The sequence below is a fragment of the Labeo rohita genome, chromosome 14 (assembly GCF_022985175.1).
Source record: "Labeo rohita strain BAU-BD-2019 chromosome 14, IGBB_LRoh.1.0, whole genome shotgun sequence".
Taxonomy (NCBI): domain Eukaryota; kingdom Metazoa; phylum Chordata; class Actinopteri; order Cypriniformes; family Cyprinidae; genus Labeo; species Labeo rohita.
This window is the reverse complement of record NC_066882.1, coordinates 6793693-6816827: the sequence shown is the minus strand read 5'-3', so window position 1 is coordinate 6816827 and position 23135 is coordinate 6793693. Positions and strand designations below refer to the sequence as shown.

General features: G+C 36.9%; 1 protein-coding gene across 1 annotated transcript in view; it reads right to left on the bottom strand.

Annotated features, from left to right (window-relative positions):
* tenm2a (teneurin transmembrane protein 2a) overlaps positions 1-23135 on the bottom strand; it is a 189483-nt gene that overhangs the window by 71376 nt on the left and 94972 nt on the right. The window contains exon 3 of the mRNA XM_051127510.1: positions 4878-5116. Coding sequence (XP_050983467.1) covers positions 4878-5116 — 239 coding nt within the window. The remainder of the gene's footprint in view (positions 1-4877; positions 5117-23135) is intronic.

Below are 23135 nucleotides of genomic sequence, written 5' to 3'. Positions count from 1 at the left end.
ATCTCGCCGTCAGACTTCTCGTTTGGTCTCATCTTGTGTTAAATCGTCTCTTCCTATTGTCTCATTTTATCAGGTGCGTTTCATTTCATCTGTGTTACTTATGTTTTGTCTCATATTGACGCTTTTCTCATTTGGTCTTATTTCTTTCTCTTTTTGTCTCCTTTCAGTCTCTTGTCTCATCTTAAAGCTTTTATTCTTGTTTGATCATCTTGTTTGACCCCTTTTCTCATTTTGTTTCACTAATGCGTCTCTTCTTTTCTCAACTAGTCTTTGTCTTATCTTTTTTATTGTCTCATATCTGGTCTCAGTGTTTCTCTGCTCATCTCATCTTTGTTTCTCTTGTCTCATCTTGACATTTCCCTTCGCATTTGGCCTCATCTTGATATTTTATCTAATCTCTTTCTCTGGTCTCATCTCATCAGATCTCGTCTCTATTCTTATCTTGTTTTGACATTTCTCAACTTCTATTCTCAACTTCTATTGGTCATCTCTGTTTCTCATCTTGTTTAATTTCGACATTTTACTTTTTGCAGGTCTCATTGTGTTATTTTGCCTATTACCTTTCTTTAGTATTACTGTATCTCATCTTGGCTATTCTTGTCTCATCTCACCTCAATTATCAGGTCTCATTTTTCTTTTTTTTTTTTTTTTTTTTTTTTGTCTCATCTCATCTGGACACTGCTCTTTGTATCTCCTCCTCTCATCTCACTTTTTCTCCTTTTTTTCCTCTCCTCATAGAGAACTGCTCTGCACACCTGTGCTTGTATGTGTGTGTGTGCGTATGAATGTAAGCCACAGGGATCTGAAATGTGTTAGTATGAGCATCTGTGAGTCCTCCTCTCCTGGTGCTGAATTCGGGCTTTCAGGGGCTATGGTGCCGTTCTGGGACAGTTATCCATCCCCAAAGAGAATGAAGCAAAAAGAAGTCTTTCAGGCCTCCAGTAAAAGATGAGGAAATAAAAATAACTTCTTCTTTCTCTCCCCTGTGCGTTCCCTCCATTCCCAGGGAGATTGGGCAGCTCTCAACGGACTAGCAGCCACATTTGTGTTGGGGAAAAATGCTGCAGTGGCACATTTATCTGTTTGTGTGGACTCACTAATATACAAACACGCACACAAATGTGAACATGTCCATAAACACACTGTCAGAGAGCTTAAGCAGGGTCAGTTTCCGGCAGTTAAGATCTTCATCCACTGAATACTGCTGACAGTACAGCTAGAATTACCTTTGGAAAAGTAAGTACACTTTTACTGAATGAATCCTCCCACTGGAATGAATCCTGTTCAGACCAAAATAAAAGTTCAACCTCTGCTGTATGAGTCACTACTATATGATATGTGTCTGGACACTAATTAATAATTAAAAATGCAAACATTTCACTGCATTACATAACAAAACATCAGTGGCATATGCAAACCAGCCAGTTTTTTTAAATCTTTAAAATAAATAGCATATAATTTAATGTTCTGTTATATAATGCATCCAAAAGTGCATTAAATGCATTAAAAGTTTGGGCCAAGAAAAAAAAAAAGTTTGGGTCAAGAAGATGTTATTTTATTTTAAGAATTCATTAAATTGCTAAAAAGTGACAGTATATATATATATATATATATATATCACAAATTATGATATATTAATATAATATATTACTGATAAATAATGTCATAAAAGATTTCAAATTTTGCACTGTAATACTTAAAAAAAAATAAAATAAAAAAGCAGCATTGGTAAGCATAAGATCATACCAAACCCAAGCTTTTGAAGGGTGGTTTATCTTTAAAAAATCATAAAATATATCATAAAATAAGCACTTATAAATAAAAGAATATGAAAATGAAATATAAAAATAACTGCAAATTAAAAGAGAATAAACTGCAATTAATTTTTAAATATACTATAATATATATTTAAATAATATCACCTTTATTTATTTATATAATAATAATAATAATAATAATTCACAATATTGCTGTCTTACTGTATTTTTGTAAATCGATTAAATGCACTCTTGGTGAGCATAAGTGAGTTCTTTCAAAAAGCATAAAAAATTACAGAATAACCCAAACTTTTAAATGCCACTTTCAATGATCACTTAAGTATCCACACACTTTTTGAACCTTTCGCAGCTTCAATAAGTGGATATCTGTGTGGTTTAATCTGGAGCGGGATAAGTGAGCTGAGTTTCAGACAGCACAATAGACCGTGGAGCACTGAAGGACATGGGAAAGGCAGACGGGTAGTTGAATACACGTACAGCGACGCAGGCAGGAAGAACAAGGGCGTTTGTGCTGACTCCTGCACTTGCTGACTGCCCCATCTGTTGAGTGGGGTCCCCAGAGAGAAGAGGGGCAGCGCGGGTCCGTGTGACACATCTGCCCCTTGCTTGGGGCTTTTAAATAGAGACACAGAGGGGACTGAGGCATCCTGCCAGAGCAAAACTCCCCAGCCCAGGTGTGCTTCTAATAGAGGCCACAGAAAGCCAACCTCTACCTCTGTGTCCGCTTTTGTCTGTCTATGTGGCTTTGTGTCTCTATCCTTGTCTCGCTTTCTCTCTGATGTTCACTGAGAGTGCACCTTTTTCTCATTTTCTCTCGCCTTCTCATGCTGTTCACACCCTCAGTATTAAACTCATCCAGTGTGAAGAGCGAGGACTCATTTCTGTTCTCCACTGGGGGTCCTTACGATGCTCCATGAGGTGTGAGGGGAAGGCCAACGCTTCTCCATTACCCAATAACTGACGTTCGCATACACTCACAAAACACAAAACCAGAGAGGCCTTATTGAAAATAATAACACCCTCAAGCGTGTCCTTCACGGGCGCAGTGTGGGGTTAAAGACTCATGACAGTGCTTTGCATTTAAAGTGTCCTCCACGATCAGAGGCTGACATTGTCTTTAGGTTGACACATATATTGATGAAGTAAATCAGTATGTTGTAAATAGACTGAAATAATTACTCATATTAGTACTCATATGAGTATATGTAGTTTATATGAGTAGTAATCTCAAAATTTAAACTGGACTAGTAACACAAAATTCATCAATGGTGAGTTTTACTCATTCCACCTTAACTCAGTTAATTCTTAAATAAACTAGCTGTTAAGAGGGTCTTACTCCATCTTTGATTAAAGGATGTCCACGTCTGTTTTTCTTCAGCCTAAAAAAAAACATTCCAGCATTTTTCTCCATATAGTAGACTTCAGTGGGAGCCAACGGGTTGAAGGTCCAAACTGCAGTTTCAAAGCAACTTCAATTGGTTCTACATGATCCCAGCCGAGGAATAAGTGTCTTATCTAGCAAAACAATCCGTCATTTTCTAAAAAAATATGCAAATTTGTATACTTTATCACAAATGGTTGTCTTGCACTAGCTTTGACTTGAAGTAGGCGGAAGTACCGACCCAAGGTTTACAAAGCGAACGTGCAAAGAAAGTCAAACACCCTTTACAAAAAAAAGGTAAAACAACGATGTCAGATGATTTTGAAGTCGAGAAAATGTGAGTTTTTCACCCTACCCTACCTTTTTGAACCAAAGTACAAAGACAAATAACTAACCACACGTGACCTTTCCAATGTGATTGCGTAATGTGTGAAGTCAGAGCTAGTGCAAAATGAGCTTTTGTGGTTAAAGAGAATATCAATTTTTATTTTTTTAAGAAAATTATCAATCGTTTTACTAGATAAGACCCTTATTCCTCATCTGGGATCATGTAGAGCACTCTGAAGCTGCACTGAAACTGCAATTTGGACATTCAAGTCCACTAGTCCAGTATATGGAGAAAAATCCTGGAATATTTTTCTCAAAAACCTTAATTCCTTTTCGACTTAAGAAAGAAAGACCTGGGGATCAGTAAATTATCAGGAAATTTTAATTCTGGAAGTGAACTGATCCTTTAATAAGCGAGAGCCTGGCTATGGAACTGTTATAACAAATCACAATTCTAGCATTTATTACATATCTATAAATAAATAAATAACTATACCTTTGCAAAAGGACTCTGGCAAATGTTAGAAACATCTAAGCCCATTCCCACAGAGTAAAAGATAAATTAATAGCTAAGTGTCACTGTTTTTTCATGGAAACTGTAGTATTGCAAAATTGTCACTTTGGAAACACTTTTAATGCAAACTGCATTATAAAGGTATTTATAATGTAATGCATTATCTTTTCATAAATAACTGTGCTAAAATGCATTATAATATTTTCAGATTCCTGGTTGCTTCGCATGTGTTTTAATGTACAATTATTCATGAGATTATATGATTCATTATAAAGGTGCATTACAAGGCATAATTAATGCACTTTCATAATACTTTCATAATGCATTACATATATAAATACTTTAAGTAAAGTGTTTCCTTACTTTTTTTTTTGTGTTCGTGCCTGCGGCAGAAATGTACTTCCATACAAATCAGATTCCTTTTAAGAAATACGCAGGTTAAAGCCAGCTGGGTAGCTTAGATGCATAAAGCACACGGCGAAAACTTGCTTTTAATAATTCAGATGTAAGCAGTGTAACTGTTGAGTTCTAGTCACAGATCACCCAGTATGAGTTAGGTAACATTTCTACATTTCACCCCAGGCACATTCAATAATGAGCAGCATCTGGATAAAATATGCACACACGTACAGTACACACACACACAAACTAATGATGAATAGCCTACTTAATCTCTATATGGAATTAAATTATCTGCTTATTGCTATCACCGAATCAGTGTTTGAACAGATATAAGTGCTCATTACAATGCCTAAATGAGTCTCTCAATTGATTATAAAAACTGATCCAAAAAAGACGAGCTTAACAGATGCAAGATGTTACATCACAGTCAATAAAAAGCTCATTGTAAAGCTACAGAGAAAAAAAGAGAGTTTACCGATGAAGTAGGAGAGCAGAATGGCCAGCAGGGCGGCGGCGGCGATCGCCGACAAAGCGGCACATTTCCAGCTGCAGTACTTGGACGGCTTCTTCAGCTTGAAGGCGCTTCTAGAGAAGGTGTTTCTGGGTAGAAGCCGTGGTGGAGGTGAATATACTGTGCCGGACGTCAAGGGGTAACCCGGTGATGAGCTGCTAAAGAGAGGCGTGGTCCCTGAAGAGGTCTTAAACAGGAAATGCCTGCAGAAACGAGAAAGATAAGTTGCGTTTTTAGTATTTCAAGCACACATGGAAGGTCACAACTATTCCTAGTATCGAATCTCCTTAGCTGGATCCTCCCTTACTAAGCTCTAAGGTACATATGTGTATGTGTGGGTGTTGCGTTGACCGCTGAGTGTCGCAGGCGCTTGTTGGGGGTGAAGGACAGTGTATGCAGCGCCTCAGTGTGGAGCAGTGGACATATGGCACACGAACACACGGCACCGCAGGCCCGTCCCGGCCCACCGAGGGACACTTACACAACAAAGTCACTCAATAATTCAAAAGCCTCCGCTCTACTCAGGTACAACAAACACACTGTACACAGACGCACTTCAGCGAGACCATACGCAGCGGTTTGATTTTCTGGTACGGGGTCATTTCCGTCGAGCTGATGAAAAGAAAAAATATAGACAGGAGGATATTGCTGTGTACTTCACAGTGAGATTAATCATTACAGCCTCATAAACGGACTCTTGGCGCAGACAAACAGGACGTGATTTGTTAATATCCAGCCTCAGCACTGAGACTAGTGCGAGACAGAACGTACTCAGTGATCATCAGCGCTGAGCTTCCGAAAACATCATAAATGCAGTTCACAGACCACAGAGCCATGTTACAACAGCCTGGCAGGATTCCACAGAATGTTTTACACTATGGTGTGCAATTCTGAAAGATCTAACAAATGCCTCACAAATCACTTTTACCCCTGAGTAGCTTTAAAAGTGTCATTTTTGTACTAAACAGAATTGTTTCCAAAACACTCCTTCTTCCCTTGACTCCCATTATAATCCTGTCCTAAGCTGATGCAAAAAGATCAGTAAGATCATTTATTATTAGTAGAAGTTTATTATTTATTTGCATAGGATTTATCTTATGTCATTATGCAGGTTGCATACTAACTGTGTAACACTTCTTGCTTGTGTTTCCAAATGATATACTGTTTAAAAAAAAATGCTACAAGTTTGACACTTTTTCAATGAAATCAATATTTTTGTAGACTAAAATGATTTGTTGTTTAGCTGAGTCAATTTAGTTATTGTATTACAGGCTACAGATACAATATTTAATAAATACAAAAAATACAATAAATACAAACATTTAATAAAATTTTATCTTAGAGGGAAAAAAGACTTAAATTTAAAAATTAATTCTGCATTTACATAACTTTATAAAAGATTGTTGGTTTATTTTACCTAACCCTACCCCATGTAGTTACCTTACTGTAAGAAGCACGTACTGTAAATTGTTCTTGATAGAAATGTTTTTTTTTTTTTTTGCAGAACAAGTTCTTTAAAGTGTCTTAATAAAAATCACTGTCTTTAGACATTAAAGTTTTAATGTTGCATTAGAGTAAAACTGACTAAAATTAATAATGGCAATACAAAATATTGACAACATTTAAAATATATTTTTGTCAAAACAAACATTGTGACTACAATAAAATCTGTGACAAAATTAACACTGACAAAAAAACTAATACGTGACAAAATTAACAATGAAAGCAATAATTCACCCCAAATTAATGTATGTATTTCATCTGTGAAAAATAAAAGGTAAATAAAGAGTAGACACTGTTCTTGGAATGAATGCATACAGTAACTACAAAATCAAGCTCAAAAAGTCAAAAAATCATCTGAAAATCTTAAAGTCTGTATGAATTTTCGACTATATAGCAAGTCTGCTGTAGCCATACAACAATACTGCATGAAAAAATACAATAAAATAAATAAATCTAACAGAAAATAAAACAAAATTAAAAAAATAATTCAATAAAACTTTGAATATGCTGAAGTGAGAATGAGAGCTGCAGCAGGTATCAAGTTTTTTTTTTTTTTATGTGGTGCATGTACTGTAGAAAGATGTGTCAGACGTGAAGTTGAGTAAATGATGACAGAATTAATATTTATTGATATTTAACACTGGGGAAAAAAATGACACACTTTTCCTTTAAGAAATGACATCACTCGGAAGGTAAGTGTCAGAGCGGTCTCTCTGGTGTCACACTGGTATTCTCCAGTCTCTCTTCTGTGCTGCTCTCATTAGCGGTGATACTTGCTAACATAGCCTTAATGCTACAATAGATAATTGATGAAACTTGTACAATTTAGCATTGTACTTAAATAATTTAGCAGTTAATTACTGCTCTGAGCCCCATGCTGGTGTTTCCTGCCCTGCAAATGAGGACTTTCGTCTCACACCAAGCCCGGTCGTGCCAGCAGCACGGATGCAGTTTTAAAAAGAGATGTAGTGTAAAACGGATTAGCTGCGGTCACGTTGCCATTGTGATTAGCGTGGGGTCTGTCGTGTTTTATCAGGTCCCGTTCTCTATTAACACCAAATCGAGAGGCTGAGAGCTTTTCTGCGGTCAGGTATCTGCCTGAGAGGCTTGTCTCTGGACCAGCCCCCACAGCCTACCCCCCAGATACATCCGTCCCTCATACCTCTAACCTACGAGAGAAACGGCCACAGGCTGCTCACTCCTGTGATCTTTAATAGCCTCTTTCCACAAGATGCCTTCCAATATCTCTGGACACGTTCCAGCGGCGGATTCCATTTCCAGAGCTGATTTTTGTTCTGTCGTGCTCCAGCCCTTCCATTACCCCCATCTCTTATCGGCCTATCCCCATACATCCCTCTATCATCCCACACTCACCCATGGATGGACAGACTGAACCCCCCTGGAATCTGGCCTGATGGAACTACTGGGGTCAGTGCCTAACAAACCCATCACCGAGGGATTTTAAAGTTTTAACCTACAGTGCACATACAGTGCACTCTTGAATTCTGTACTTATACACAATAGAACATGACTAGATATTACAAAACATATAGTGCATTTTATATGTTTTTACATTTTAGAGACAATACCAGTTTGTCAGTTTATGATTGTAGAGCAAAAACAGACACAACTGAAGGGATTGCATCTAAAATGTAAGTTCTAAACAGAAATAGAAAGAGTAATTTGCTATTTATAATAGAGAATATAATTTCATTTCTGACTGAATCACTGTTTTTAAACAAATAATTTAATTACTAACTCATATTAACAGTAAGTTCTTGGTTCCTGAAAAAGTGTTGAAAAAGTAAATGAACCAAAAACTGTCTCATAATGATAGCGACTTGTTTTGTTCCTGAATGAATCGGCAGGCTTGAATGAATCAGTTGACTAAATCATCCAATGATTCACTTATAAACCAGTCACTTGTTTTATTCCTGAATAATTCTGTTTTCAATGAATTAGATGAATGAATGATTCAGTGACAGGTTGTATACCAGCACTCGCAAAGACTCTTTTAGTTCTCACACTTGATTTGTGCCATTATAGAATCATATGCCTGATTCCTTAAAAAAGGCATGACGCCATACCCACCACGGCTGTCTTTGCTTATCCCGCCACTAGCCTATAGGGAAAACAAACCTCAGAAGAAATACAAAAGAAAAAGATAGAGGGCTGTCCTTCACAAAAGCCACTAAGGAAAAGACGGAGAGAGAGTGAGAGCAGGTTGATAAATGTAATGAATGGTAATAAATGATAATAATGCAGCAGTATAATGAATGAAGGCCACATGGAGGATTCCACACAGTGGCTTTACATAACAAAGCTGTTTTTCCCAGCTGAGAGTGACATCTACACTGCCTGAAGCCTTACTGACTCACACACATGCATGTATAACACATACACACAGTAGTGCACAAACACATGCAGAGCTTGAATAATTGTGTGCATGAACCAGGAAGCTCGGTCAACAGCAGTAAAAAGCAGAATCTCACATTTCTTCGTATTTGCATTCGCTCTCTGTAATATTCTTTCCACCCTTCTCCCTTCCCCAATTGATGGTGTGATGCCACAGGCGGTACCCTCCACCTCCAGCTTCATGCCTTTATCTGAACCCGCGTCATCTCCTTTTGCGTCTTCCTGTCAGGTGCGACCGTGCACAAACTGTAAAGGGAAGCTAGCAGGTTACAGGTAGGCAGTAATCAGGCCTGCAATGAGCAGCAGAGTGACAGGAAGGCAGCCGAAGTGCACGTCTAAAAATACAGCTTCGCTTCCTGCGGGCCGCCTCCGTGTCATTCCGCCACTGTCTGAAGTCGGGCGACTCGCAAGGTCAAGTCAGTCACTTAAATGCCAAATCATTTTTACCCACGCAGAAGGTTGCAGCCACTAATTTGCCAGCTGACAGGGGTGACGGAGGGAAATTAATTAAGGTCATTTTGGAAGCGCGTGCGCTCGAGTTGAAGTGTAACTCATAGCTATTGGCTGAATCTCTATTGAAAGCTCATTTCATCTCGGGACGGTGAGGGGAAGCCGAATGCGGATGGAGTGGCTTAATTGTGAAATGAAATTAAAATGCTTGATTTACACGGCGTGCTTAATTGACAGTGATTTATGTCGAGCATTGTTTGGGAGGGAAGCTGGGGGAAGAGTTGAAGCCAAGTGAGGTGATGAGAGATGAGAAAGAGAGAGAGAGATGAGGCCAGACCAAGGGGGTGGACAGGAAATAAAGAAAGGCCAGATTGAGCCCAAAAAAAGGAGTGCTGACAGGGTGGGGTTATGCAGAGGACAGTCTGGAGACAATGGCAGTTTTGCACTTTTCAAAGTCCACAGGGACTGAGAAGCCAGGGACATAATGATCTGAGGGAGGAACATGACTTATTTACTGGGAGACAGGAAGTGAGAGGTGGACAGAAAGACTTGAGAAATGAGACAAAATGATAAAGCCAGATGAAGAGACGAAATGAGACAAGATGAGATAAAGAAAGGAGAGGAGGTGAGATGACAAGGAGAAGAGCTGAGAGGAGACAAGGAATGATGGAAAATTAGGAAAGGAGACAACGCAGAAGATGACAAGGGGAAATAAGCGAGGAAATAAGGAAATGCAAGGAGACAAGATGAGGACACTGGAAATAGGATGAGAAGACAAAGATGAAATAAAGGCATTGGAATAGAAGAGACGAGATAAGGAGAAAAAGCAGAGGAGAGGAAAGTGTAAGACATAAAATAAGTTGAGATGTGACCTCACGATATGAGATGAGGACAGCAGAGAAGAAGGATGAAGACTGGAGAGGTATCAAGATGAGAATTGAGATGACCAGAGGACAAGAGCTGAGAGGAGATTAGATGAGATGATTTGAGGCCAGAATCAGAAAAGATGAGATAAAAATCTCATTAGAAAAGATGAGATAAAAAGAGATAAAATAAAGAAATGGGAGGAGTCAATAGATAAAGACATAGGAGACAGGGCAAGAGAAGAAAAAGTGGACTGAATGAACTAGAGGATATGAGATGAGAGAAGAGGGCATAATACGAGACACAACAAGATGAAGAGAGACATGGAGACCTAAAGACACAATAGAGGAGTCGAGAAACTAAGGGACAGTGTGGAGAGGCAAGGAAATGAGAGGAGAAAAAAATGATGAGATGATGTGATATGAAGACATGAGAGAAGAAGAGATGAACCAACTGAGGACATAGGAGAAAGGACACAAGAAGAGAAGACGAAACAAAAGAACTTGAGAAGATGAGCTGAGGCGAAAAAAGCAGAGGAGATGAAACAAGACAATAACATGACATAAAATGAGACTCAACAAGACAAAGATAGAGACAAAGCTATAGAAGTAAAGAAGGGAAGAGTCAGTGAGGAGAGGTAAGGAAATGAGGAGACAAATGATGAAATGAAATAAAGTGAAATGAAGTGAAATGAAGATGAGATGAGAAGAGATTAAAATGAGGACAGGAGAAAAGACACGAGAAGAGAAGACGAAACAAAAGAACTTGAGAAGATGAGATGAGGCGAGAAAATCAGAGAGGAGATAAAACGATACAAGAATAGGACATAAAATGAGACACAAGGAGACGAAGAGAGACAAGGAGACCTAAAGAGGCAATTAAGGAGTGTCAGTGAGGAGAGGCAAGGCAATAAGAGGAGAAAAAAAAAGATGAAATGAGGTGATATGAGAGGAGATGAGACAAGAAGAAATGAAGACATAGATGAAAGGATACAAGAACATAAAACGAAACAAAAGAACTACAGCAGATGAACTGAGATGAGGTAAGAAAAACAGAGAAGAGGAGATAAAATGAGACAAGAATAGGACAAAAACAAGACACAACGAAACAAAGAGAGACAAGGAGACCTAAGGAGACAATAGAGGAGTTGAGACAAGAAGGGTCAGTGAGGAGAGGCAAGGAAATGAGAAAAAAAAAAAAAAAAAAAAAAAAAATATATATATATATATATATATATATGAGACAAATGATGAAATGAGGAGATATGAAAGGAGATGAGACAAGAAGAAATGAACCAAAGTGAGAAGACTAAATAAGGACATAGAAGAAAGGTCACAAGGAGAGAGGACAAAACAAAAGAACTAGAGAAGGTGAGATGACATGAAGTGAGAAAAGCAGAGGAGAGGAGATGAAATGAGACAAGAACAGATGAGGAGAGACAAGGAGACCAGATGAGAGATGTGATGTGGTGAGAAAGACAACAGAAAGCAAAGGAGATAAAATGAGACAGGATAAGACAAGATGAGGACAGAAGAAGACATTTAATGAAATGGGATGAAATGAGACAAAAACAAAGATTTTAAGAGAAGAGAAGAGAAGAGACAAAGAAAGGATATAAGCTCAGGTACTTTCTGTAAGTTCTGTGTAGGCGCTGATGAAGTCATTGTTGAGGTCATGGTATGTGCTGTGTGCGAGAGCTGATTAATGACCACGTCTCAGTCAGACAGGTGTGTGTTCTCACTTTATATGTGTGTGTGTGTGTGCGCACGTGTGTCATTGAGCCCTGTTAAATATGCATAGCTGAAAACGGCCCCTGCCACTCATTAGTTGTGACAGCCCCAGAAGACCCCTCATCACCAAACATGTAGTTAGTGTCAGACACCAGTGTTTATTTATTCATTTTTAACTTTCCATTTCCAGATCTATCCCTCATTTAACTGTCTGATCTCACACTCGCTGCCCACACGCCTCTGATTGACACCCTCATTATATACATCACTTTTCCACTTTAAATAACCAACATCAGCGCCTATCAAGACAGGTAAGTGACCGCGGTCATGAAATACCTCTCTGCATGCTGTAATAGGAGTAAAATACTTTTTTAACTGCTTTTTCTTTTTTGGAACACCCACATTCCAAAACACCTAGCATGAGAACAGACAGTTCACAGACACAAGTTTCTCCCTGACCTGGATCACACTTTGTTCAGCTTTGTTAAACTTTGCTTCTCTCCACATTCTCCTCCTGCAATCCAACTATAGGCGATGGGGAGTCTAAACACCAAAACAAAGGTCTCCAAAAACTTTTCTAATTATGTTTGCTAGGATTGCGGCGCCATATCCAGAATTTGATCTGCGTGCAGCACGAGCAGAGAGAGGGCCCATAAATCTTCAGCGAGCTGCGGGCACCTGTATTCTGATTGGCTCCCGTTAGGATAACAAATTGGCCTCGGAGCGCAGCTGAGAATTTAAATCTGCCCCACACAGATACCTTGGCAACCACTGATGAAGTCTGAGAGAGAAAGAGAATGAGGGAGGGGGAAGAACAGAGGGAAAGAAAGAGAAGAGGCAGAGTTTCGCATTGTTCACTTCTCAGCCTGAGCTCAGGAATTCAAACAATTTTCTTTTAGGACAATTTTCTTGCTTTTATTCTCCCTTAAAAGCTGCATTTATAGCCTAAAATTGCACAACAATTCTCCTTGCCTCTTTTTCTCAGGAAAAAAAAGGAAAAAAAAAAAAGTGTAAACTATGCAAACTACATTTTCATGAAGGACAAAAGTAGAACTTAGCACAGAATGTGCAATAAAGGCCAATCTAAATTTAGTATTCAAATAATATAGTGCCATCATTAAGGTGCTGTCAATTTTACAGTTGCTGCATGTGAAATCCAGTGATTTCAATAGGAATCCACGTGAGGCCAAAAAAATTTCCAATGCATATTTCACCTTGACTGCCTGTGTTGAGCAACAGAACTGCACTGGTTTGAAGTTTGAAGGTTTTGGTTTATAACTCTTGTCTAGTAAAGTCAAGACAAGACTGTTCTAAGCCTAATCATGTCACGGTTTTGATTTTGATTGTTCTGTATCTGATTCACATTTATCAATCAAACTACACTTGGGTTCTCAACTCTCTTTATGTTTCTGCCTGAGAAATTTGGTCGAAATTTCACTAATGAGACTGTATATTTCCAGTAAGAATTGGAATGAAACAAATTTACAATTTTTACAGTTTTCTAGAGAAAAATGACTCTAATCTAACACCTAATGTGTTATTTCTACACTCTAAAAAACACTGGGTTATTTTTTTAACCCAAATTGTGGGTTCAGTTCATTTTTTTTAAATCCAAATGCTGGGTTTAGGCGTTGGGTCATTTTATTGTGTTATTTTTAATATTTTTTATTTTTTACACCGATTTGGTGCACTTCGTCAGTGAAAAAAAGGTTTGTATACATTTCAGTTTATTTATAAAGTCTTTACTGTGTTTTCAATTGTATTATTTTATGCAACACAACAAAGATGAGATGTCAGTCAGCTGCATCAGCACTTCGCATGATGGAAACGCCTTTTGCCTGGCATAAAATAAATGGATTTTATTCATTATAGTACTGAGTTTAATTTAGTTTGATGTTAAAATATGTTCTCTAATGTCAGTATTGTTTGTTTATGGGCAGGATTTGGAGTCAGTCACGGCATCTTTCAGCTACAAGTGAAACATGAGGCCGCAGTCTGAAGTTCGCAGTTACCCCGGCAAACAACAGTCCTTCACAGGCTCAGATATCAGAGACACACTGGCACGAAAATTAAACTAAAATTAAAATGCTACTTTTAAATATTACATATATTATTTTTCATGTCTAAAATGCTTGTTAAATGAGTTTAAATGTATGTAATATTGTAAACTATGCTGTATTCACCCAAATAAATTCAGTTTGTATTTTGTCTATGTGTTATTGCTTAATAATAAATGTTCATATTTTGATTATTGCTGTTGCCTCTAGTAATTATGTGTGTTTTTATAAGTTCCAGTCCATTTTAAGCCAGCAATATAATCATTTTTAAACAGTTGACTAAAAACAACCTAGCATGTTAAAAACATTTAACCCAACCAGCTGGGTCAAAATAACCCAGCATGTGTTCTGTCCAATATTTACCCAGCACTGGGTTGCCAAAAAACCCAATCTGTTTTGTTTTAAACCAACATTATTTATAGGGTAGCTTTAGCACATTTAGTCCCTTCTCTCAGAAGTCAGAAGTATGTGAAATGGGACAAGTTTTAAAGTCAGTGTGAGATTTTCATGGTAAACTTTGAATAAACCTACACACATCTACCACAATGTCTATCACAATGCATCTAGTCAAATTATCTGAAATACTAAAAATATATGAAAAGAGTCTATACATGAAGTGCTTGTGCTGAAAAGTGTAAGGGAATAAAAAGCATGACGGAAAATGCAAGTGCTATAATTAAACATTCACAAGAATCATCTTCTGAGGTCAAAAATTACATTGCCCATAACTATTGGTGGCGAACTGATGCAGAATGGATGCTACAACATCAAATATAGAAATAACCACAGAGGCATCTGGTTCAAGGAGTTCACAGACCTGTGAATGTGTGCACAGCATATCGCACAAGTCAAATTGAATCTCTGATATCTGCACAAACAGACAAATCAAATTCTCTGGTGGCACACGGACCCAAACTGCACTTTAAGAAGTTGACACAGGACCCTGCTGCAAACACACACAAAAACAAACAGCAGCCGGGCCGTATCCGCAACACACCCCCCCAAAAACATCCTCCACGTCGTGCACGTGAAAGCGCTCCTCTTCTTTGGCTCAATTGTGATATTGCGACCTGCTTGGGAATCTAATTTGAGTGTGCACGAGTCTGTACGGAAGGGGAAGAGAGCAGCTCGCGGCGTCCTGAGATGAGAGTAAAATTGAAGCAGGCATCAGCTGGTGAAGAGGCCTCACTCCATGATTGGAAATAAGCCTTCACAGGACCGGGCCATCTTCAGTCATTTATGTTGCCGAAAACCGATTCAACCCTCCTCCTTGTTTTCCGATCTCTCCCTCTCGCTCCTTCTCAGCCGAAGCAATTTCTCGGATCCTCCCCCTTTCCCCCCTAGCTTGTCTCTCTCCTCTCCCTCTACCTGTCTGACAACTGCATACTTTGGCAATCAATCTTGCGGTACTGGCAGCTGTGCAGGCACCTCTCAGGGAAAGGTTTGGTTTTCTACTTTAGCAGGAAAGACCTGACCTATAAAATAACAGAATTTACATAGAGGACACACACACACATAGTTGTGTGCTTCTGTCTAAATGGCTCAGGGTGTTAATCTCTTGGTGGAATATTCAGGGTAATCAATCTAAACCCCTTTAAAAGTCATCCACCTAAACAGAAACAAGCATGACCTCCAATTCCAAGAAGAAAGAAAAATATTCCTTGCTTGTAAATGTCACGCTACTCACTCTTTCTGAGTTTCAGACCATCCGGATGAAGATTATATTCCCAAATATTTCTATTTGCATCTAACCTTCTATAGCAAGGGTCACTTTAGACATAATCACTGATGTTAAAGACTAAAATTAAATACAGTTGTTCATTGTTAAAGTTTAATGTGTCTTATGCATGTTAAAACTACTTTTTCAGTAATGTTTATCACACTTATTTAGTTGTGAGCTAGATGGGGGGATGAACAGTACAACTTAATTAGATAAACTAAATGTTGCACATGTAAACTTATCTCTTCGGTTTTTTGAGTCAAAGATACTACAAACACAATTTGCACCTTTTATATTAAAGCCTGCTGGGTTTGAAATACAAGCAGGATGGATTCAGAGTTAAACATGGAGCAACAATGTTGCTTTTGGATGCAATGTTGTTGTTTTTTTAAAAAACAAAAGACAACAACAACAAGAACAAACACTAAAATGTATGAAATGTATGAAAATTTACTTAAAATGTGTTTAATATATTAGTTAAAATAAAGTTACAAATAAATAATAATTAAAATAATTAAAGTACTAAAGTAACTATATTTTATATTTTTTTTAAAAAGCCTTAAATTCATTCATATTTTATATATATTATATATTATATAATAATAATAATAATAATAATACTTTATATATATATATACATATGTGTATATATATATATATATATATATATATATATATATATATATATATGAAGAAGTCACCAATAAATAATTGAGAATTAAAATAAATTTAAAGTACTATCTTAAATAATTAAAGAACCAATTAAAGAACAAAATTAATTCACTCAGCAGTATACCTACAAAATATTGGCAGCTTTTAAAACAACTACACTGTCTGTATTTATTTTAATGAAAAAGCCCTTTGAAAATAACCAATAATTAAGACAAAGTTAAAACCAGGACAGTGAAGAAAAAAAAGATGAAGATGAAGAGAAAACATGTAGTGAAGAGAAAATAACCTATGAGTTCATATAAGAACTAATGTCATCCTAGCTCTCAACTAGCACAGCGCACCACAAATTCGCTAATTTGTCCATGAAAAAGTACCAAAAGCTTCCCATGAAACTCTCAGGAGCATGCCATCACAGGAGGCTGATGTTGCATCACAAGACTGGAGATTTTCCTCCAAACTTTCTCACTTTGGTTTCTAAAACTGCAGAGGTGGATTCGGTCAGAGTTTTTCTCCTGTAGAGGGAGAGGCAGTCAGTGTGTGAAAATGCTCTCTCTGTTGCTGTTGATACAAAAATAAAAATAGGCCTATTAACTTTAGTGTGTCGGCTTAGTGCTGTGTGACCCAGAGGCGAGAGGAGATGAGCCTCTGCAGACCGCAGACTCCTCGAGCCTCCATCTCTCCACACTGAGGAACTGAGCGCCTGTCTGTCCATGTGACATTCTGTGCTATTTACACAGCTGAACACATCTCTGATCTATTCAGCTACTTAATGTGCTGGATCCCATTTTAGGCAAAACACGGCAGCTATTTTTTTATAACGTATTTGATTTCATTTCAAATTGCCTTTTATATTCTTATAGGGATCATTATTTCCCCCATGAAGTCAGGTTATAACAACTGTCAAGGTTTCTTGCAACAAAAACTTATCTTAATTTAGCTTCACATGACCATGCCCTGACAGTTGTTTGTAAAAAAAAAGAAGTAACTGGAAGTAATTTATTTTCAATGAAAGTAATTGAAATTAACTCAGCAATTTTCGGGTGAAACTGGACCGCAAACCTTCAGAGACAAAATTTAGGTAATAAACAGTATAAATGGGGCATCAGAATTAAACACACTGCTACTGTATCTACTGTACCTCAAAATTAAACAGTTTTATGCATTATTATTTTACAGAAGCGGTGCCAAATAAAATAATTTAAAAAGAGGACAACATACCAACAAAACACTAATTTAATTTGTAATATCAAAACACAAATTCAAACTCAAAATTGAATTTTAATCTAGTTATACAAGATGCTAATTTCAAAGTTTATTCTAGGAATATGGTGACATTAACTTCAATGTTTTAATTGACATTATTTCTTGAGTTTATTCTCAAGACAAAATGGCTTAAATCTTGAGGTAAAAAACTATTATCAAAATATAGCTTATTTAAATATAGCTATTCTCACAGTTTCATGAGGGAGAAAATAATGGCCCCTTTCTGAATATATATAAAACGTTTTTTGTTTATTATTATTATTATTATTTTAAAGATGCTCATCTCTTATGCTCATCAAAGTTCCATTTATTTGATCAAAAATACAGAAAAAAGTACTATTAGGAAATATTATTGCAATTTTAAATAACATTTTTCTATTTTAGTATACTTTAAAATATAATTTATTTCTGTGATGCAAAGCTGAATTTTCATCAGGCATTCCACCAGTCTTTAGTGTCACACAATCTTTCAGAAGTAATTCTAATATGCTGATTTATTATCAATATTGAAATCAGTTGCTGCTTATTAATATTTTTTTGGAACCTGTGATACTTTTTTCAGGATTGTTTGATGAATAAAAAGTTAAAAAGAACAGCATTTATTCAAAATAGAAATCTTTTCTAGCAATGTAAGTCTTTACAATCACTTTTTATCAATGTAACACATCCTTGCTGTTCCTTGCAACATTTTATTCATCAAAGAATCACAAAAAAAGTATCACAAGAATTAAGCATCACATTTCTGAAGGATCATGTGAGACTGAGTACATGAGTAATGATGCTGAAAATTCAACTTGCCTTCACAGCCTTGATGAGCAGAAAAGACTTCATTAAAAAAACATTAAGAATCTTAACTTTTGGGTTCACCACACAAAAAAAAAAATATAACTCAAAATATAACTTAATTAAATATAGCTATTCTCACAATTTTGTGATTTCTCTCTGTTTTTTTCCAAAAAAAAGTGATCTTAATTTATTATAATTACTATAAAACCTTTGAGGAGAAAAATCTTTAATTTTTCCTGGGCTCTAATCCACTTTCAGAGTATTTTAAATAGATAGTTCAAATTTTAATATTATTTAAACATTTAAATCATGTCATTCCAATGCCCATATGCAGTTAATTTTTCAACAACATGAAGGTGGGTAAATAATGACATTGTTTTCATTTTGTGGCGAGCTATTTCATTAGCACATAATCAAACGACATATGTACATATGTAATATGTAAATTTTGTTGCATTATTGACACACTATTTTCCTATTTAATACTGTAAAGTTGCTTTGACACAACCTGTTTTGTTGAAAAGCGCTGTATAAATAAACGTGATTGATGTAAAAGACCCTGTGTATCACTGTTTCTGAGGTTAACACTTGTGACCATAGTGAAGTGAACAGGCACTTGCAGGATTCCACTGAGAAGGCCCACAAACCAGCCTGTTGCCCAGGAATGGTGTGTGCGAATGCTGACCGATGCCAGCAGATCCTGGGTGGTCTGCTGGTGGTCCAATCTGTACTCGCGAGTTCTCTATTTCAAGCATGCCCGCCACACTTCAGAGCCTCCGCAAATGCGATGAGTAATGCAGTTAATGAATGTGAATATATTGGAAATGAGTTTGTGAATTACACGTGCGTGTGCGTGTGTGTGACAGGTGGCCCATCTGCATTGACAGAACCCCAATTAAAAAGCTGCAGTGAGAGGGGCGGGGCCTGCTAGCAGGGGAACAGGGAGAGGGGCCAGAGTTTGGGCCGGCTTCCTGGCTTGGTGAGGTTTGGATTGGTGTGGGGAGTGTGGTTCTGTCTCAGCAGATGGCAGGCTTAGTGCTGCTGGGTAGTCCTGATGGCTTCAGTACAGGAGCCCATTCTAACACACCTGAGCATCCACGACTCAATGCTGAACGTCGGGGCTTCATTTAAGGGCCGCTTCGCAATTTTGCGAGCAAATGAGGAAGGATTGTGTGACAATTATTCAGTGCCAGTTAACTGTCTAAATATTACCCAGCCATAAAGCCGATAGATATTACACACATTGGCAACTTCCAGTGATTTATGATGATGGCGTGGAGAACCGAAGGACAGAATGCGTTGCTGGAACCCACTGGAGTTTCCCGACAAGAATAGTTTAAGAAATATCAGCATTTGTCACCAGTCAGGGTTAGTGCTGCTTAACATAGCAAAGGTTTAATACAATAGGTTTTGTTGAGCGATATTACAAACAACTTCTTTTACGGATTTATTTATTCATGTATTTACATTTATAGTCAATTATAAATAGTAATATACATATAGATACATACACACACATATGTGACCCTGGACCACAAAACCAGTCATAAGTTTTCTTTACCAAGAAAGTGGCTAGATGGAAATCGTTTTTTTCTGATTCAAACTTTCACATAGCAGCTGTAGGTTATAATAACATTAAAAATTTAAATCCAGATTTTAATTTTCATGGATTTATTATAAAAACAGATTTTTCCCCAAAATGCAATAAATCCATCAGGGCTCTACGACTCTACTTTTCTTTTTAGGAGCACTTGTGCTTCTAACTTAAAAAATTTAGGAGCACAGTCAGAATTTTAGGAGCATAATCAAAAAATCTGATCAAAAATTAGCCTTCCCATTACGAGGTGATAGTGAATTAGAGGGGAATTTTGTTTTTACCTTTGTAATGGCATTTTTTAACTTTATTAAAAGCATGTCATCTTTTTTTTATATATATATATTTTACAAGCTTTTTTAAATTTCTAATTAAAACAACAGAATAAGAATAAGTTACCAATCAAATGAAATCAGTATTAACAAAAGTGGCTTGTAGGTGTATTTTCATGTTTAATGATGCTCAGAGGTGTTATGCGTGCAATCAAATTCATAAATTCATGTTGAGATTAATGTTTTAAGTACAACATTTTGAATATAGAAATACTAAATGATTTAAATAACTGAAAAGAAGATACTTTAAAAATTAAACTAAAACTGCCAGTAGGTGGCGGTTTTAATTACTGAATCATCATTCATTTGATTCCTTCAAACGGCTGATTCATTCAGGAATAAAGCAAGTGACTGTCTTTATGAATGGGTAATTGATTCATTGACTCACTAGATCCGTTTAAAAATGCACGTTCATTCATAAAGGAAACACAGCTGTGTTTGAATAGAGATGAGCAATAGAGCAAAAATAGAGCAAAATCAGGCAATATTGTTATAGTCAGACAATGTTAGTCACTTAATATTAACTTCTTGTTTATTTGACTGTTGTACTAAATTAGTATCTCATTTACAAACTCCCTTAAAAATCATTAAAAGCTGTCAATCATCTTAGTTCATCGCTATCTCACAATCAAGTTCCATTATAATCAACAAAGCTCTCTACACTGCACAGTGAATCTCTTATTTACACTCTCTCTACACTTTGTTTATGCAAGGATTCGTCAGATATGTCTGTGATATATTGCTCAACGTTGAAAACTAGGATGTGGGGTGTATTCAAAGCACCGCCTTTACTGTTTACAATGCATGAAATGCTGTGCTGTGATTGGCTGAGCGGATGTATCACATTTTGCAGAAAAGGGAGACTGGCTTTTGAGGCGGTTTGGAAAGAAAAGGAGAAAACATGACAGAATAACACGGTGGACATCGCATTTTGCGTAAAATTAAAAACAATATTGATTTTGGCAGGAACTCAATTTTGTAAAAAAAAAAGAAAAAAAAAAGGCATTTATCACGTTTTGGAACCAAACTCTTCATTTGTAGCAGTAGCCAACAAGACATTCTATGGGTTCAAAATTATAAATTTTTCTTTTATGCCAAAAATCATTGGGATATTAAGTATTTTGTAATATTTTGTAATATTTTGTAAATTGCCTACCATAAATATATCAAAACTTAATTTTTGATTAGTAATATGCTTTGCTAAGAACTTAAATTGGACAACTTTAAAGGCGATTTTCTCAATATTTTGTTTTTTTTACACCCTCAGATTCCAGATTTTCAAATAGTTGTATCTCAGCCAAATATTGGCCTGTCCTAACAGACCATACAATCATCAATGAAAAACTTATTTATTCAGTTTTCAGATGGAGTCTCACCGAGACTTGCATGAATGTATCAAAAATACATTAAAACAGTAATACTGTTAAATATTATTACAATTAGTTTTCTATTGGAATATATTTTAAATGCAAAGCTGAATTTTCAGCATCATTTCTCCAGTCTTCAGTGTCACAAGATCCGTCAGAAATCATTCTAATATGCTGAAAACAGCATAAGAGACTTCTTTAACATCCTCACAAAAAAGGTTAGTGTGTGTGAATGTGTAAATAATGAAATATGCTTTGAGGTGTAGCGTTAATTCAAATTAAAATCCAGTGAAATGTGAGAATGAGTAATTAAATATGGCACAAATTGTATTTATTAGCATATGAGCATAAACTATTTGATGTAATGAAGCTAAATAATTTGCATTTACAAACATCTTAAGTCTAAACATTCTAAACCATTTTTAATGGCTTGATCAGGAACAAAACATAAAACTAGATTTGCTGCTCTGATGTTTCATTCTATGTAGTTGTTTATCTTTTTCCCCCACTCTTTGCTGTTCATGTAGACAGGGTTTTCAACCTTCAGGGGGTCCTGAGGCTACTCCAGGGGGTCCATGCAGAAAATAAATAAAACATAAAGAGATGAGATTTTGATGGCATTTCTATTAGCCAATTTCTAAATAAAGATCTATTTGCATTTTATAATAAGTTTAATGTTCTTAATGAACGTTATTATAAAGTGTTACAGGGAAAATTTGCATTTTAATACTGGGAGTCCCTATTTTGGCTGAGAGTCTGGCTGGGGGGAGGCCTCTGGATCTGTGAAGAATGCAAAAGCCCTGACACAGACCACACGAAACATCTTCTAGGTAAATTCTGATGAGGAAGGTGCCAATGGGCGTGTCCACATAATCAGCAGCACAAAGAAGCCAATCAAACACAGCAGACAATTATTGCCGTAGGTCACAGGCATATTGTCAGTGTTTGTGTGCATCGCAGGGTGACCCTGAATGGAACAAAACCTTGTCACTCTCCAATCCTGTACACAACAGTCTCAAAGCATTCATGTCTGAGTGCTGGATGGCCCATGCTGACACACAGGACAGCCTATCAGCCCTGCTTTAATTACAGACAGTCAGGAACCTGCACTTCCAACAGGCCTGAGACCTGTCCTGGTGAATTAAACATGCAGCCCGGCCTCATGAATAGTGTATGCGGGTATGCTGCTTCTCTGATCTGGGAACAGAGGAGGTGACCCTCTGCCCAGCAGGAGAAACGTACAAAGAAAGAAAGCGAGAGAGAGTGTGTGAATGAGAAAGCCGAGGCACAGGGGTGAGTGAATGTGTACGCATGAGAGACAGAGCATTTGTATTTGAGGGAACTATGCATGCTAATACTCTAAAAGCAGCACATGCATAATACATTGTGCATGTATGATCTGTAAACACACACTACTGTATATTTGTTTTAAAATGTATTGAGCAAGGACACATTTATAAATGCTAAAT